At 53.0% G+C, this 15,329-nt stretch overlaps 1 protein-coding gene across 1 annotated transcript in view; it reads left to right on the top strand.

The window, feature by feature from the left end:
* Positions 1–1,735: 1,735 nt before the first annotated feature.
* The window catches only part of LOC135179182 (ABC-type organic anion transporter ABCA8B-like), a 55,482-nt gene continuing 41,888 nt past the window's right edge, over positions 1,736–15,329 (top strand). Inside the window, exons 1-7 of the mRNA XM_064150654.1 lie at positions 1,736–1,888; positions 7,465–7,577; positions 9,425–9,635; positions 10,433–10,591; positions 11,432–11,532; positions 12,856–13,082; positions 14,348–14,486. Coding sequence (XP_064006724.1) covers positions 1,870–1,888; positions 7,465–7,577; positions 9,425–9,635; positions 10,433–10,591; positions 11,432–11,532; positions 12,856–13,082; positions 14,348–14,486 — 969 coding nt within the window. The 5' untranslated portion in view covers positions 1,736–1,869. The remainder of the gene's footprint in view (positions 1,889–7,464; positions 7,578–9,424; positions 9,636–10,432; positions 10,592–11,431; positions 11,533–12,855; positions 13,083–14,347; positions 14,487–15,329) is intronic.

Genomic DNA, 15,329 nt, shown 5'->3' with positions numbered 1-15,329 from the left:
GTAGCCAGCAATGAGCTCTGCCCTGAGCCTCCTCTGCTGCAGGCTGCACACCCCCAGCTCCCTCAGCCTCTCCTCACAGGGCTGTGCTCCAGGCCCCTCCCCAGCCTTGCTGCCCTTCTCTGGACACCTTCCAGCACCTCAACATCTCTCTTGAATTGAGGAGCCCAGAACTGGATACAGCACTAAGCAGTGCTGAGCACAGGGGCAGAAGAACCTCCCTTGTCCTGCTGCCCACACTGTTCCCGTTACAGGCCAGGATGCCATTGTGTGTCCTGCCCACCTGAGCACACTGCTGGCTCATCTTCAGCAGTATGGAACCCTGCACTTGGCATTGTTAAATCTCATCCCATTGGCCTCTGCCCACCCATCCAACCTGTCAAGGTCCCCCTGCAGGGCTTTCCTACCCTCCAATAGATCCACATCTGATCCTAGCTTGGTGCCATCTGCAAACTTACTGATGCTGGACTCAGTCTCCTAGTCCAGATCATCAGTGAAGATATTGAACAGGACTTGCCCCAGCACTGATCCCTGGGGCACACCACTGGTGCCATCTGCCAACTGTCTGCAACTACCTGAAGGGAGGTTGTAGCCAGGTGGGGCTGGTCTCTTCTACCAGGCAAGCAGCAACAGAAGGGGACAGGGGCTTAAGTTGTGCCAGGGCAGGTCTAGGCTGGATGTTAGGAGGAAGTTGTTGTCAGAGAGAGTGATTGGCATTGGAATGGGCTGCCCAGGGAGGTGGTGGAGTCACCATCCCTGGAGGTGTTGAAGCCAAACCTGGCTGGGGCACTTAGTGCCATGGTCTGGTTGCTTGGCCAGGGCTGGGTGCTAGGTTGGGCTGGCTGAGCTTGGAGCTCTCTTCCAACCTGCTTCATTCTACAACATGATACCACCACTCTCTGGACCCAGTCCTCCAGCCGGTTCCTGACCCATTTCATAGAATCATAGAATCAAGCAGGTTGGAAGAGACCTCCAAGATCATCCAGTCCAACCTAGCACCCAGCCCTATCCAATCAACCAGACCATGGCACTAAGTGCCTCATCCAGGCTTTTCTTGAAGACCCCCAGGGACGGTGCCTCCACCACCTCCCTGGGCAGCCCATTCCAATGCCAATCACTCTCTCTGTGAAGAACTTCTTCCTAACATCCAGCCTATACCTACCCTGGCACAGCTTGAGACTGTCCCCCCTTGTTTTCAGCGTGAATTCACCCCCTCTTCAGGCATGCAGCTCTCCTGCTAGCTCTCTCTCTGTGTAAGTAAACCTGGTAGGAGCACGCTGCTCTGCTGGGCATGATGCAGGTGTCATGCTAACCCTGCAAAACGCCCTGCTGCTCCCTGCCAGCTTGCCATGGGCACAGCTGACCCCGCAGATGAGCTCCCGACCGCCTGCTGCCACCGTGCCAGCTTCAACACAAAAAGTCTGGCTCCAGCAAAGCTCCTGGGGCTTGCAACATGAGAGGCTTCCTCTTCCCACTTGCTGCTTCTGGTTTCCTGAGTTTGGGATGTTGGTTTTCCCCTGGGCTGGGTGCAGGCACGGGGGTGGGAGGGTGGCGTGGTTCCACGGCTGGCTGCTGCCGCTTGGCTGCTGGGTGTTTTTGTAGCGTGTTGCTTTCTCTTGCCGTCTGGAGGGGTGGGGAGGGCTTGCTTGTGAGAGCCTCGACAGAGCTCTGGACCAGCTGGTTGTAGCTCTTGCTCCTCTGCTGGGTTGCTGCTGAGCAGCTTTCAGGGTGTTCGCACTGCCAGGAGTGGGCTCTGCCGTCGAGCCGGAGAGGGGCACAGCCATCGGGCTGGGCTAAGGCACTGAAACATCACCGGGACTGCAGAGAGATGAATTGCCCAGGCACCTCAGGGCTGTAGGAGACACATCCCTGATGGAAAACACATCACCAGGTGAGGAGTTTCGGATTTCTGTTTTGTGAGGTGGGAGATTCCGACCTGGGGTGTTTTCAGGCAGAGGTTGTGGTTGCCAATTCATTGCCCCCTTGTTGCTTCCATGCACTGTTAGGCTGAATGATGAAGAGCTGCACTCTCCAGCTCTGCCCTCTGACAAGCTTTGTTTCAAACCGTTTCAGAGGCAAAGGAGCAAAATCATTCTGCTTCTCAGGGCTGGGTGTGTGGATGTTGATTCTTGTCCTGGATGGCTTTCGGCTGTAGGTGAAGAGTGCTGAGTCCTCCCAGCTCATGAATTCCTCCCTTGGCTCCCCCTCCGTCAGCTTTGCTAACACCAAAGCTTCTAAACCCACAGGCACACACACAGAGAGAGAGATTTCACTTCTCCGTATGAATTAAAGTGATAATCTTTGCTAAAGGGCAGGTTTTGAGCTGGTTTCCTTGAGTGAGAGCAGGAAACCCGCCCCCCACCCCAGCAAACCTGCTCCCCAGACTGCATTAAGGAGCAGAGTCAGTACAGACCTGTCCCCTTATGGACTGAGTGCCATGGTCTGGTTGACTGGCTAGGGCTGGGTGCTAGGTTGGACTGGGTGAGCTTGGAGCTCTCTTCCAACCTGGGTGATTCTATGATCATCGGGGGGTAAGCACAGGGCAGAGGTGGGAGCAGGTGCAGAGGGTTGTGTTTGCAGGAGCAGGCAAAGAAGCAGGGTGTGAGGAGAGCAGGGATTTATCCTGGGCTCTTAGGAAGCCTGGAGCTTCTCTGGGAAGCCTGAGCCGAAACTTCCAACAAGGGATGCTGCTGCCACTGTCAGCCTTGAGAGGTTCCCGCTGGTGCTGCTGCTGCTGCAGAGCAGCTTGCTTCAGGGGTTTGCCACAATAGGATCTGTTGACTCGTTAATAGAGGCAAAGAAACCACCACAACAAGGTCTGAGGAGGTGCCAAAGAGGAAGTCCCTGAAAGGATAAAGAAGCGAAGTGATTCTGTGGGACGTTGCCTTTTGGGGGGGTGAGATTTGGCAGAGCAGAGACAGACACAGCATCTCAGCAAAAGACAGCGCAGTGCCTGTGGAATATTCTTTCTCCTCTCCAGGAATGTTGGATGCATTCATTGAGCCCTCAGGAGGGAAAAGTTTCCAGAGGCATCCACTTAACAACCGATGATCTCCCTCGATTTAAAGCCTCCCAAACGCCATCGCCTCCCAATCAACATCTGGCGTTTGGGTTTGTCTCCTGCATCTGAAGGGTTCCATCTCAGGGCTTGTGGAGGCATCTCCCCTGCTTATATTTTGGGTCCAATGGGAAGTCAGAGCCTTCCCGATGAAGTTTGGTACAGCCTTTGTAGGCAGCATCCCTTGTTTTGGCTTTTCAGCTTCCAGCTGGAGTTGCTCCTTGCTCCACAGGCAAAAAGTTGAGACTAAACCTGGTAGAAATTTAGCAGGAATTTTCTGGAATGTTGATTTATGACTGGAGCTGTCACTGCCCACGGTAGGGGGGGGGTTGGAACTGGAAGATCTTCAAAGGTCCTTTCCAAGCCAGTGTTCAGAATGTGTGGAGGCTCAGTGCAGTTTTTACAAGCCCATCATTTTTCCCCATGTAATCCAAATGCTCCTAACGTGATCCTTTGTTTCCTGACCCAACAGCCCAGCCTGGGCTGCTGCTTTTAGTTCATAAAAAATGAAATTCAGAGCTAGAAACATCCCCTCCCCCCCAAAAAAACCCAAACCTCAAACCATTGCTTCCTAGAAACCCCTCCCAGATTACCTTTATCCTTCACTGCAGGCTGTGGCTGAGAAGCACAGGGGCAGGTGGAGCTCTGGAGGCAGGGAAAGCAGAGCACTGGGGTGATGAGCTTTGTGCTAACAGTTGGAAGATAAACAGGGATTCAGGATCCATCTCCCCTGGAGTGCATAACTACTTAATTCTACCAACAGCACAGGCTCACAGGATGTTAGGGGTTGGAAGGAGATCATCCAGTCCAACCCCTCTGCCAGAGCAGGATAATACTAACAGATCACAGAGGAACACATTCAGACAGGCCTTGAAAGGCTCCAGAGAAGGAGACTCCACAACCTCTCTGGGCAGCCTGTGCCAGTGCTCTGGGATCCTTACAGCAAAGAAGTTCCCCCTTGTGTTGAGGCAGAACCTCTTTTGCTGCAATTTACACCCATTGCTCCCTGTCCTATCCCAGGCAGCAGTGAGCAGAGCCTGTCCCCTGCTCCTGGCAGCCCTCAGATGATTATAAACTTTTATCAAATCCCCTCTCAGTCTTCTCTTCTCCAGACTAAGCAGCCCCAAGTCCCTCAGCCTCTCCTTATCAGCCATGCCCTCCATTCCCTTATCATCCTCACAGCCCTCTCCTGGACCCTCCCCAGCACATCCCTGTCCCTCTTCCACTGGGGAGCCCAAAACTGAACACAGTGTTCAAGCTGGGGGCTCACCAGGGCAGAATTGAAGGGGAAAAGACCCTCCCTTGATCTGCTGGACACACTGCTCCTAATCCACCCCTGGGTCCCATTGGCCTTCTTGGCCACAAGGGCACATTGCTGTGCCATGGGTGACTTGTTAGCCACCAACAGACACTGAAGGGACACTGAGCAGCAGTAATTCTGTGCTGACTCAAGCTGCCCAGCCCAGCTTTCCAAGGGGAAAAGAGCTCTGTGTGCTCCAGCTTGCTTTTCTTTTTGCTTTCAGCCACTTTTAAAAGGGTTAAAAGACCAAATTGGGTTCTGAAGCTCCTTTTCCTAGCTCTGCTTCTGGGAAGGTCACAAAAGCAGTCACTCTGAACACACTCTTTCACTGCTTGGCCACATGAGCAAAGCTGGAGCTGAAATAAATACTCCCTGTGCAAATTCCTCCCCCCAGGCAACACTCCCTGCTCGGCACTTAGGAGGAGATGAAGGAACATGTTGGTGTTTTAGTGGGGCTGTAATTCCTTCTATTATTAGTATTTGGATGAAAACAAGGCAAATTGTCCTCTCACTGCTTAGAGCAGACAATGGCAGCATTGATTTTAGGACACTTGTGGCATCCAAGTGGTGTTTTGAAGTTGACCTCCTGAGTGGCAGCTGCCTTCCCCCTGTAGATGAGGGCCATGTATGTGATGGGGGTGTTTTAGGGGCTGGTTACAGCATCTAGAGGAGATGAGCTGTGACATGCCAGCAAACTGCCTGCCCGAGGCAAGACAAAAATCACTGCAAGAAGTGCAGGATCTGAGCCTGAGCTCAGATGTGCAGCATAAACTGCAGCTGCTGTGCTCCGGAGCTGGTCTTGGCACTGCAGCTCTGCAATATCTGTGGTTTAAGAGCATGGTTTAGTTTGTAATGATTGGATTAAAGCTATTAGCATTTGTACCTTCTGTCTTCCCTAGGCCATTCAATCTCCTCCTCTTTTCAGCACAGGACACACTAGTTTGTCTTTTAGGTAGCTGAAGAATCCAAGCATTGAATCTTAGAGCTATGTTGGTTGGAAAAGACCTCTGAGGCCATCAGGTCCAGCCATTAACCACTAAACCATGCCCTTAAGCAACAACCACTTGAATGCCCTTTCCTACAAAGCCTCTTTGGGATGAAGCTTGAGGAGGGTAGGAGATTAGGAAGAAATTCTTTACAGTGAGGGTGGGGAGATGCTGAAACAGGTTGCCCAGGGAGGTTGTGGATGCCCTCTCCCTGGAAGAGTTCAAGGATGGGTTGGTTGCCTTGAGCAACCTGGGCTAGTGGAGGGTGTCTCTGCCTGTGGAAGGTGTCTCTGCCCATAGAATCATAGAATCAACCAGGCTGGAAGAGACCTCCAAGATCATCCAGTCCAACCTAGCACCCAGCCCTATCCAATCAACCAGACCATGGCACTAAGTGCCTCATCCAGGCTTTGCTTGAAGACCCCCAGGGACGGTGCCTCCACCACCTCCCTGGGCAGCCCATTCCAATGCCAATCACTCTCTCTGTGAAGAACTTCTTCCTAACATCCAGCCTAGACCTACCCTGGCACAACTGCAGACTGTGTCCCCTTGTTCTATTGCTGGTTACCTGGGAGAAGAGGCCACCCCCCACCTGGCTACAATGCCCCTTCAGGTAGTTGTAGACAGTAATAAGATCACTCCTGAGCCTCCTCTTCTCCAGGCTAAACAGGCCCAGCTCCCTCAACCTCTCCTCATAGGATTTGTGTTCCAGGCCCCTCACCAGCTTTGTTGCCCTTCTCTGGACATGTTCCAGCACCTCAACATCTCTCTTGAATTGAGGGGCCCAGAACTGGACACAGCACTCAAGGTGTGGCCTGAGCAGTGCTGAGTACAGGGGCAGAAGAACCTCCCTTGTCCTACTGGCCACACTGTTCCTGATGCAGGCCAGGATGCCATTGGCTCTCTTGGCCACCTGGGCACACTGCTGCCTCATCTTCAGTTTACTATCTATCAGTACCCCCAGGTCCCTTTCTGCCTGGCTGCTCCCAGCCACTCTGTCCCCAGCCTGTAGTGCTGCTTGGGGTTGTTGTGGCCAAAGTGCAGAACCCTGCACTTGGCCCTTGTTAAATCTCATCCCATTGGCCTCTGCCCACCCATCCAGCCTGTCCAGGTTGAAACTAGATGATCTTCAGGGTTCTTTCCAGCCTAAACCATTCTATGAATCTACAAATCTGTGGATGTGGAAGTGGCAGCTGAGTCCTGCCCAGCTCTCTGTCATCTTGCCTGGTCTTGATCAATTGCATTCAAACTGCTCCTTGATTATCCAAGCTATGAACTGAAGAGACGTTCTCAGCCTTTGGCTTCTTGATTGGCTCCTCTGAAATGGTGTTTACCCAAGTCGAGGCAATCCCAACTCCAGGCTGGGCAGTGAGTGGCTGGAGAGCAGCCCTGAGGAGAGGGACTTGGGGGTGCTGCTGGACGAGAAGCTCAACAGGAGCCAGCAGTGTGCACTTGCAGCCCAGAAAGCCAAGCAGAGCCTGGGCTGCAGCAGCAGAAGTGTGGCCAGCAGGGCCAGGGAGGGGATTCTCCCCCTCTGCTGTGCTCTGCTGAGACCCCACCTGGAGTACTGCATCCAGTTCTGGAGCCCCTGGGACAAGAGGGCTGTGGAGATGCTGGAGTGTGTGCAGAGCAGGGCCAGGAGGATGCTCAGAGGCTGCAGCAGCTCTTCTGTGAGCACAGACTGAAAGAGTTGGGGCTGTGCAGGCTGGAGCAGAGGAGGCTACCAGGTGACCTTCTTGTGGCCTTCCAGGATCTGTGAAGGGGCCTACAAAAAAGCTGGGGAGGGACATTTTAGGCTATGAGGAGTGCCAGGAGTGGGGGGAATGGAGCAAAGCTGGATGTGGGGAGAGTGAGGCTGGAGGTGAGGAGGAAGTTGTTGAGCAGGAGAGTGGTGAGAGGCTGGAATGGGTTGCCCAGGGAGGTGGTTGAGGCCCCATGGCTGGAGGTGCTTAAGGCCAGGCTGGCTGAGGCTGTGTGCAGCCTGCTCTAGGGTAGGGTGTCCCTGGGCATGGCAGGGAGGTTGGAAGTGGCTGCTCCTTGTGGTCCCCTCCAACCCTGCCTGATTCTCTGATTCTAAGTATGTGCATTAACTTCCAGTGATCTGTTTTTATTCCTCATCCCAGCTGGGAAAATGCAGGGGGTAGTCCAGAAAGCCTCCAAAATATGTCGACAGACTCGTGTTCTGCTGTGGAAGAACATCCTTCTGGTGTGGAGAGTGAAGACAAAAAGCTTCCAGGCAAGTTCTCAGTTCTTCCAGGGGGGAAGTGAGAATTTCCACTCCAGTGTGTTTCTAGGCTGCGTGGTTTGTGTGTTAGGTGACATGTGAGAAGCCTCATCTGGCAGTGTGGCTCTCTGGAAAACATCAGCAGTCGTGCTTCTTCCTGTATTGTGGTATCATAAGGGCCTGCTCCAAAGCTGGCTTGTTGCTTTTGCTTGTTTATCCCAGTTCTGTGCTCTCCAGAGGAACAGGATGTCCAGTTCGTGAGTACGGCTGTCAAATGAGCGGCAGACTTTGCTGGCTCTGGTGCTAAGAAAATACCTCGTGGTGTTCAGTCTGGGAGAATGCAGTGGGGGCTGGAGGAGGTGGGCAGTGGGGCAGAGGCTGGGTGAGTCACAGCATCACAGAATGTTAGGGGTTGGAAGGGACCTGGGATCATCTGGAAGGGTTGTGTGGATCGTCGTGTCCAACTGCCTTGCTAAAGCAGCAGCACCCAGGGCAGGCTGCACAGGAGCACATCCACAGGCACAATCACACACATCCCTCCATCCATCCTCACACACATCCCTCCATCCATCCTCACACACATCCCTCCATCCATCCTCACACACATCCCTCCATCCATCCTCACACACATCCCTCCATCCATCCTCACACACATCCCTCCCTCCATCCTCACACACATCCCTCCCTCCATCCTCACACATATCCATCCATCCCTCCATCCTCACACATATCCATCCATCCCTCCATCCTCACACATATCCATCCATCCCTCCATCCTCACACATATCCATCCATCCCTCCATCCTCACACCCATCCATTCCTCCATCCTCACACCCATCCATCCCTCCATCCTCACACCCATCCATCCCTCCATCCTCACACACATCCATCCCTCCATCCTCTCACACACATCCCTCCATCCTCTCACACACATCCCTCCATCCTCTCACGCACACACCCCCATCCACCCATCCTCACACACATCCATCCCTCCATCCTCACACACATCCATACAAACACACACAAAGAATCATAGAATCAAGCAGGTTGGAAGAGACCTCCAAGCTCAGCCAGTCCAACCTAGCACACAGTCCTAGCCAAGCAACCAGACCATGGCACTAAGTGCCCCAGCCAGGCTTGGCTTCAACATCTCCAGGGACAGTGACTCCACCACCTCCCTGGGCAGCCCATTCCAATGCCAATCACTCTCTCTGACAACAACTTCCTAAGAACATCCAGCCTAGACCTCCCCTGGTACAACTTGAGGCTGTGTCCTCTTGTTCTGTTGCTGGTTGCTGGCAGAAGAGCCAGTATCACAGTATCCCATTATCACCAAGGTTGGAAGAGACCTCACAGATCATCAAGTCCAACCCTTTACCACAGAGCTCAAGGCCAGACCATGGCACCAAGTGCCACGTCCAATCCTGCCTTGAACAGCTCCAGGGACGGCGACTCCACCACCTCCCCGGGCAGCCCAACCCCACCTGGCTACAGCCTCCCTTCAGGTAGCTGCAGACAGAAATGAGGTCCCCCCCTGAGCCTCCCCTTCTGCAGGCTGCACACCCCCAGCTCCCTCAGCCTCTTCTCACAGGGCTGTGCTCCAGGCCATGTTCCAGTATCTCACTCCAGCAACTTCTATTGCTGGTTGCCTGGCAGAAGAGCCCAACCCCACCTGGCTACAGCCCCCCTCCAGGTAGTTGTAGACAGCAATGAGGTTCCCCATCTAAATGGGTTTGGGAAGTCACCAGAGAAGGAGACTGAACAGCTTCTCTTGTGTCCCTGAAGACCCTTTCCATGCCACTCAGCATGCAGGCTGCTGAGCTGCCGCTCACCTCTGCCTTCCTTTGCTTTCCCCCAGGAGTGGATCTCATCGGCGATTCTCCTCATAATAGTGCAGATGTCAGCCAATGTCATACCTCACTTCCCAGAGCATGACATCCCCTACAGCTTCCTTGGAAGATTGGATGATCCAGCCTTTAACTCCACTGGAGTCACGCTCATATACACACCTGTCACCAACACCACCAGGCAAATAATGAGCAAAGTGGCTTCAAGCTCTGCACTGAGAGGTAAAGCTGCTCTAAAACCTTTGGCACTGAGCTGTTGGAGCGGGTCCAGAAGAAGGCTATGATGATGATGATCAGCAGGCTGGAGCACCTCTGCTGTGATGACAGGCTGAGGGAGTTGGGGCTCTTCAGCCTGGAGAAGAGAAGGCTCAAGGGAGACTTCATAGTGGCCTTCCAATTCCTGAAATGGGCTGCAGGAGGAAGGACTGCAAGGCTTGTAGTGACAGGATGAGGGGTGATGGCTTTGAGCTGGAAGAGAGGAGATTTAGAGTGGCTGTTAGGGAGAAATTCCTTCCAGTGAGGGTGGTGAGACACTGGAATCACAGAATAGAATCAACCAGGTTGGAAGAGACCTCCAAGCTCATCCAGCCCAACCTAGCACCCAGACCATGGGTCTGGTGCCTCATCCAGGCTTTCTTCAGCACCTCCAGGGACAGCAACTCAACCACCTCCCTGGACAGCCCATTCCAAAGAGGTCCCCCAGGGAGGTCATGGATGCCTTCTCCCTGGAGGTGTTCAAGGCCAGGTTGAATGGAGTCCTGAGCAACCTGGGCTAGTAGGAAGTGTCCCTGCCCATGGCTGGAGGGGTTGGAAGTAGAAGATCTTTAAGGTCCCCACCAACCCAAGCCATTCAATGAATTTGAACTGACCCTGGCAGTCCTCACTGAAGAGGAGCAGCTCCATTTTTGAGGGTACAAGTTGTGGCTGATGCTGACTTTCATATTGTCACCTGAGGAACTGAAGTTTCAGCTGTGGTGGGTTTGTCCTTGTTCATTTCTCTTCTTTGTTTTCCATGGCAGACATCATAATAGAAGGGGTGGAGAATGAGACAAAAATGGAAGCAAGAGGCTATTTGGAGGAAGACATCATTGGTGTTGTTTTCAAGGATGACTTCAGCTACTCCCTCAGATTTCAGACCTATGCTCTGATGTACCTAAACGACGCCACGGAACACTTGGGTAAGAACAGGACTGAAATCAGACAGCTTGGGGCTTCCCCCTCTTTAACTGACTCAGAGTTGTGAGATATCCAAACAGTTCTGGGCCCCTCAATTCAAGAGAGATGTTGAGGTGCTGGAAGGTGTCCAGAGAAGGGCAACAAAGCTGGGGAAGGGCCTGGAACACAAACCCTATGAGGAGAGGCTGAGGGAGCTGGGGGTGTGCAGCCTGCAGAAGAGGAGGCTCAGGGCAGAGCTCATTGCTGTCTACAGCTCCCTGCCTCTTCTCTCAGGCAAGCAGCAATAGAACGAGGGGACACAGCCTCAAGCTGTGCCAGGGCAGGTCTAGGCTGGATGTTAGGAAGAAGTTGTTGTCAGAGAGAGTGATTGGCATTGGCATGGGCTGCCCATGGAGGTGGTGGAGGCACCGTCCCTGGAGGTCTTCAAGAGAAGACTGGCTGAGGCACTTAGTGCCATGGTCTGGTTGACTGGATAGGGCTGGGTGCTAGGTTGGACTGGCTGAGCTTGGAGCTCTCTTCCAACCTGGTTGATTCTATGATTCCATGATTCTGCCAAAGTAGGGGAGCAGAGCTGAGCTGAGCTGGCTTTTCTGCACCATGAAGTCAGGCTTGATGCCACATCAGGTAGCCCATGGAGCCCAAGCCACCAACTCCCCATTCCCACATCATTCTTGAAGGGAAACGACTGCTGAGTAAACCTGGAGTCAAACTAAATCTGGATGAAGAGGTTCTTAGGTCAAACATTTTCTAAGCCCACATGTTCCACAAAAGCACTTAGAGACAGCTGTTTGGAAGCACAGAGATCAAGATATTCATCTCTTTCTTTTTTCCTGTTCACACAGATACCTGCTTCAGTTTTTCACCAGCTGCCTGCCAAATTCCTGCCTACTGGTACAAAGGGTTCCTCTCAGTGCAGTCCAGCATTGATGCAGCAGTCATAGAAGTAAGTCTGGCCACAGTGGCAGTGTCTGTTCCTTCCAGAGTCACCTGGGAAAAACCCAAGCAGTCAATGTATAAAGCCACCAAACCAGCCTGCAGAAAAGAAGGCTCTGGGGACATCTAAGAGTAACCTTCCACTACCTAGAGGGGGTCTACAGGAAGGATGGAGGCTGTTTGCAGAGGCCTGCAGTGACAGGAGGAGGGGCAATGGCTTCAAAGTAGAGCAGAGCAGATTGGATGTTAGGAGCAAGTTCTCCACCATGGTGGTGGAATGCTGGAACAGGTTGGCCAGGGACCTCCCGCATCCCTGGAGTTGTGGTCCCATCCCTGGAGTTGTGGTCCCATCCCTGGAGTTGTGGTCCCATCCCTGGAGATATTCATAGTGAGGGTCAGCAGGGTTCTGGGCAACCTGATCTAGTTGGGGTTGTCCCTGCTGACTGCAGAGGGGGTTGGACTGGATGAGCTTCACAAGTCCCTTTCAACCCAAACATTCCCACGACTCTGATTCCTGTGCTCAGTAACTCTTGAAGCACACAGTGTGAGGCAGCAGTTAAGGGTGACAGACCATTCTCTGGCCAAGAAAGCCAATGGTCTCCTGGGTTGCTGTGAGAAACCTTTGGCCAGCAGGTCAAGTGAAGTTCTCCTTCCCTCTCCACTGCCCTAGTGAGGCCACACCTGGAGCTGTGTGTCCAGCTGTGGACTGCCCAGTTTGAGAAGGGGATCTATTGGAGAGAGTCCAGAGGAGGCTCTAAAGATGCTGAGAGGCCTGGAGCATCCCTGTGAGGAGCAAAGGTTGAGAGCCCTGGGGCTGTTGGGCCTGGAGAGAAGCAGCCTGAGAGAGGATCTGATCAATGCTTGCCAATACCTAAAGGGTGGTGGGCAAGAGGGTGGGGCCAGGATCTTGGTGTCCAGTGACAGGCCAAGAGGCAATGGGCACAAACTGGAACCCAGGAGGCTCCAGATGAGGAGAAACCTTTTTGCTGTGAGGGTTCTGAATCCCTGGAGCAGGCTGCTCAGAGAGGTTGTGGAGTCTCCTTCTCTGGAGATGTCTGCCTGGACTTTTTGATGGTGGGCAACCTGATCTAAGCCAACCTGCTTTAGCCCTGAAGTTGAACCAGATGATCTCCAGAGGTCTTCCAACCCCACCAGGCTGGGAATCTTGGGGTTGTGCAAACCTGCAGGTCATTTGCTGCTCATAAATAAAGCACTGCTATTCACTTGCAAAGAAATTCAGTTAATTCCATTCTATTAAACCACTTGAATGCTTCTGAAAGCCTGCTCTTGCCTGTTTCACACCCAACAGTCCAAGGAATGTTCTTCTCCACAGGTCAAAACGAACCACTCTGTCTGGGAAGAGATGAAGTCCTTCAGCGGCGTCCGTCTGAGCTCACCCTTGATGAAACCTGTGTATAAACTGGATTACACCTGGTTTGTTGTTTATGTTGTGCTCTGCTTCTCCCCATACATGTACTTCTTGTCAGGGAGGCTTGCAAGAGAGAAAAAGAAGCTCAAGGTATTAATGAAGACCATGGGTCTGCACGACATCGCCTTCTGGTGAGTCTGTGTGGTTAGAGGTGTTGGGGTGCCTCACGTGCCTAAGATGCCTACTAGCTTGGAGGGTCATGGAATCAGCCAGGGTTGGAAGGGACCACAAGGATAAGCCAGTTCCAATCCCACCCCTGCCGTGGGCAGGGACACCCTACCCTAGATCAGGCTGTCCAAAGCCTCATCCATCCTGCCCTTAAACACCTTACCTCCAGGATGGAGGTAAGGCTGGTACCGCCTCCCAGCTGAGCAGCTCTCATGCCCCAGACTCCAGCAGCAGGCATAGAATCACAGAATGTTAGGGGTTGAAAATGACTTCCAGAAATCTTAGAACCATAGAATGCTTTAGGTTGGAAGGGACCTCCAAGCTCATCCAGTTCCAACCCCCCACCATAGGCAGGGACACCTCCCACTAGAAGAGGTTGCTCAAGGCCTCATCCAACCTGGTGCTGAACACCTCCAGGCAGGTTGTGGAGCACAGAATCACAGACTGTGGTCCTTAAGGCCACATCCAACCTGGTCCTGAACACCTCCAGGGAGGTTGTAGAGCACAGAATCACAGAATGGGATTGTTGAACCTGCCTGGATGTGCTCCTCTGTGATCAGTTCTAGGTGATCCTGCTCTGACAGGGGAATTGGGCTGGATGAGCTTTGCAGGTCCCTTCCAGCCCCTGACACTCTGTGATTCATAGAATCAACCAGGATGGAAGAGAGCTCCAAGCTCAGCCAGTCCAACCTAGCACCCAGCCCTGGCCAAGCAACCAGACCATGGCACTAAGTGCCCCAGCCAGGCTTGGCTTCAACACCTCCAGGGATGGTAACTCCACCACCTCCCTGGGCAGCCCATTCCAATGCCAATCACTCTCTCTGACAACAACTTCCTCTTAACATCCAGACTAGACCTGCGCTGGCACAACTTGAGACTGTGTCCCCTTGTTCTCTTGCTGCTTGCCTGGCAGAAGAGCCCAACCCCACCTGGCTACAGCCTCCCTTCAGGTAGTTCAGGATCACAGGATGTTAGGAGTTGGAAGGGATCCAAGGAGATAATCAAGCCAGTAATGAGCTCTGCCCTGAGCCTCCTCTTCTGCAGGCTGCACACCCCCAGCTCCCTCAGCCTCTCCTCAAAGGCTGTGCTCCAGGCCTCTCCCAGCTATTCTGTGGAAGCTGGAAATGGAAGTGCATTTGGAATTCCAGAGCAGAAGACATAGAAAGTGTCTTGTGTTGGTCGTGTCATGGCATCTACAGAAGCTACAATAACTGTGCCTCCACTGCAGGCTGTCCTGGAGCTTACCATACACCATTTACATCTCAATAACATCAAGTCTGCTGACACTGATCACCATCACAGCAGTCCTCCAGGATCACAGCTTCCTTGAAATCTTCTGGTTTTATTTCCTTTATGGCATAGCATCTGTAAGTCTACTTCTGTCTTCTCAAGTGATGCACAAGGGTTTTTTTTTCCATTGCCTAATTAAAGCTCTAAGACTTCAGAGTGCTCTAGGGCTGGGCATCCTATGGGAAAGCACCAAGAATTCCTCCACTTGTGGGATCTGTGGTTATATTTTCTAGGCTATGATATCAAGCCTGAGAAGTCTGGGGAGAGTCTGGCCTGAAATTAGAGTCAAAAGATGCTCACACCAACATTAATGGGAAGGTTGGAGCTGTCTCCTTGGAGCTCCTTCTTGGAAAGCCAAGAGGGCTCCTCCTTGGAAAGCCAAGAGGGCTCCTTCTTGGAAAGCCAAGAGAGCTCCTCCTTGGAAAGCCAAGAGGGCTCCTCCTTGGAAGGCCAAGTGCTCCTCCTTGGAAAGCCAAGAGGGCTCCTCCTTGGAAAGCCAAGTGCTCCTCCTTGGAAGGCCAAGAGGGCTCCTCCTTGGAAAGCCAAGAGGGCTCCTCCTTGGAAAGCCAAGAGGGCTCCTCCTTGGAAAGCCAAGAGCTCCTCCTTGGAAAGCCAAGTGCTCCTCCTTGGAAAGCCAAGTGCTCCTCCTTGGAAAGCCAAGAGGGCTCCTCCTTGGAAAGCCAAGTGCTCCTCCTTGGAAAGCCAAGTGCTCCTCCTTGGAAAGCCAAGAGGGCTCCTCCTTGGAAAGCCAAGTGCTCCTCCTTGGAAAGCCAAGAGGGCTCCTCCTTGGAAAGCCAAGTGCTCCTCCTTGGAAAGCCAAGAGGGCTCCTCCTTGGAAAGCCAAGAGCTCCTCCTTGGAAAGCCAAGAGGGCTCCTCCTTGGAAAGCCAAGAGGGCTCCTCCTTGGAAAGCCAAGAGGGC

Source organism: Pogoniulus pusillus, chromosome 11 (genome assembly GCF_015220805.1).
Source record: "Pogoniulus pusillus isolate bPogPus1 chromosome 11, bPogPus1.pri, whole genome shotgun sequence".
Taxonomy (NCBI): Eukaryota; Metazoa; Chordata; class Aves; order Piciformes; family Lybiidae; genus Pogoniulus; species Pogoniulus pusillus.
This window is presented reverse-complemented; position numbering and strand designations above follow the sequence as displayed.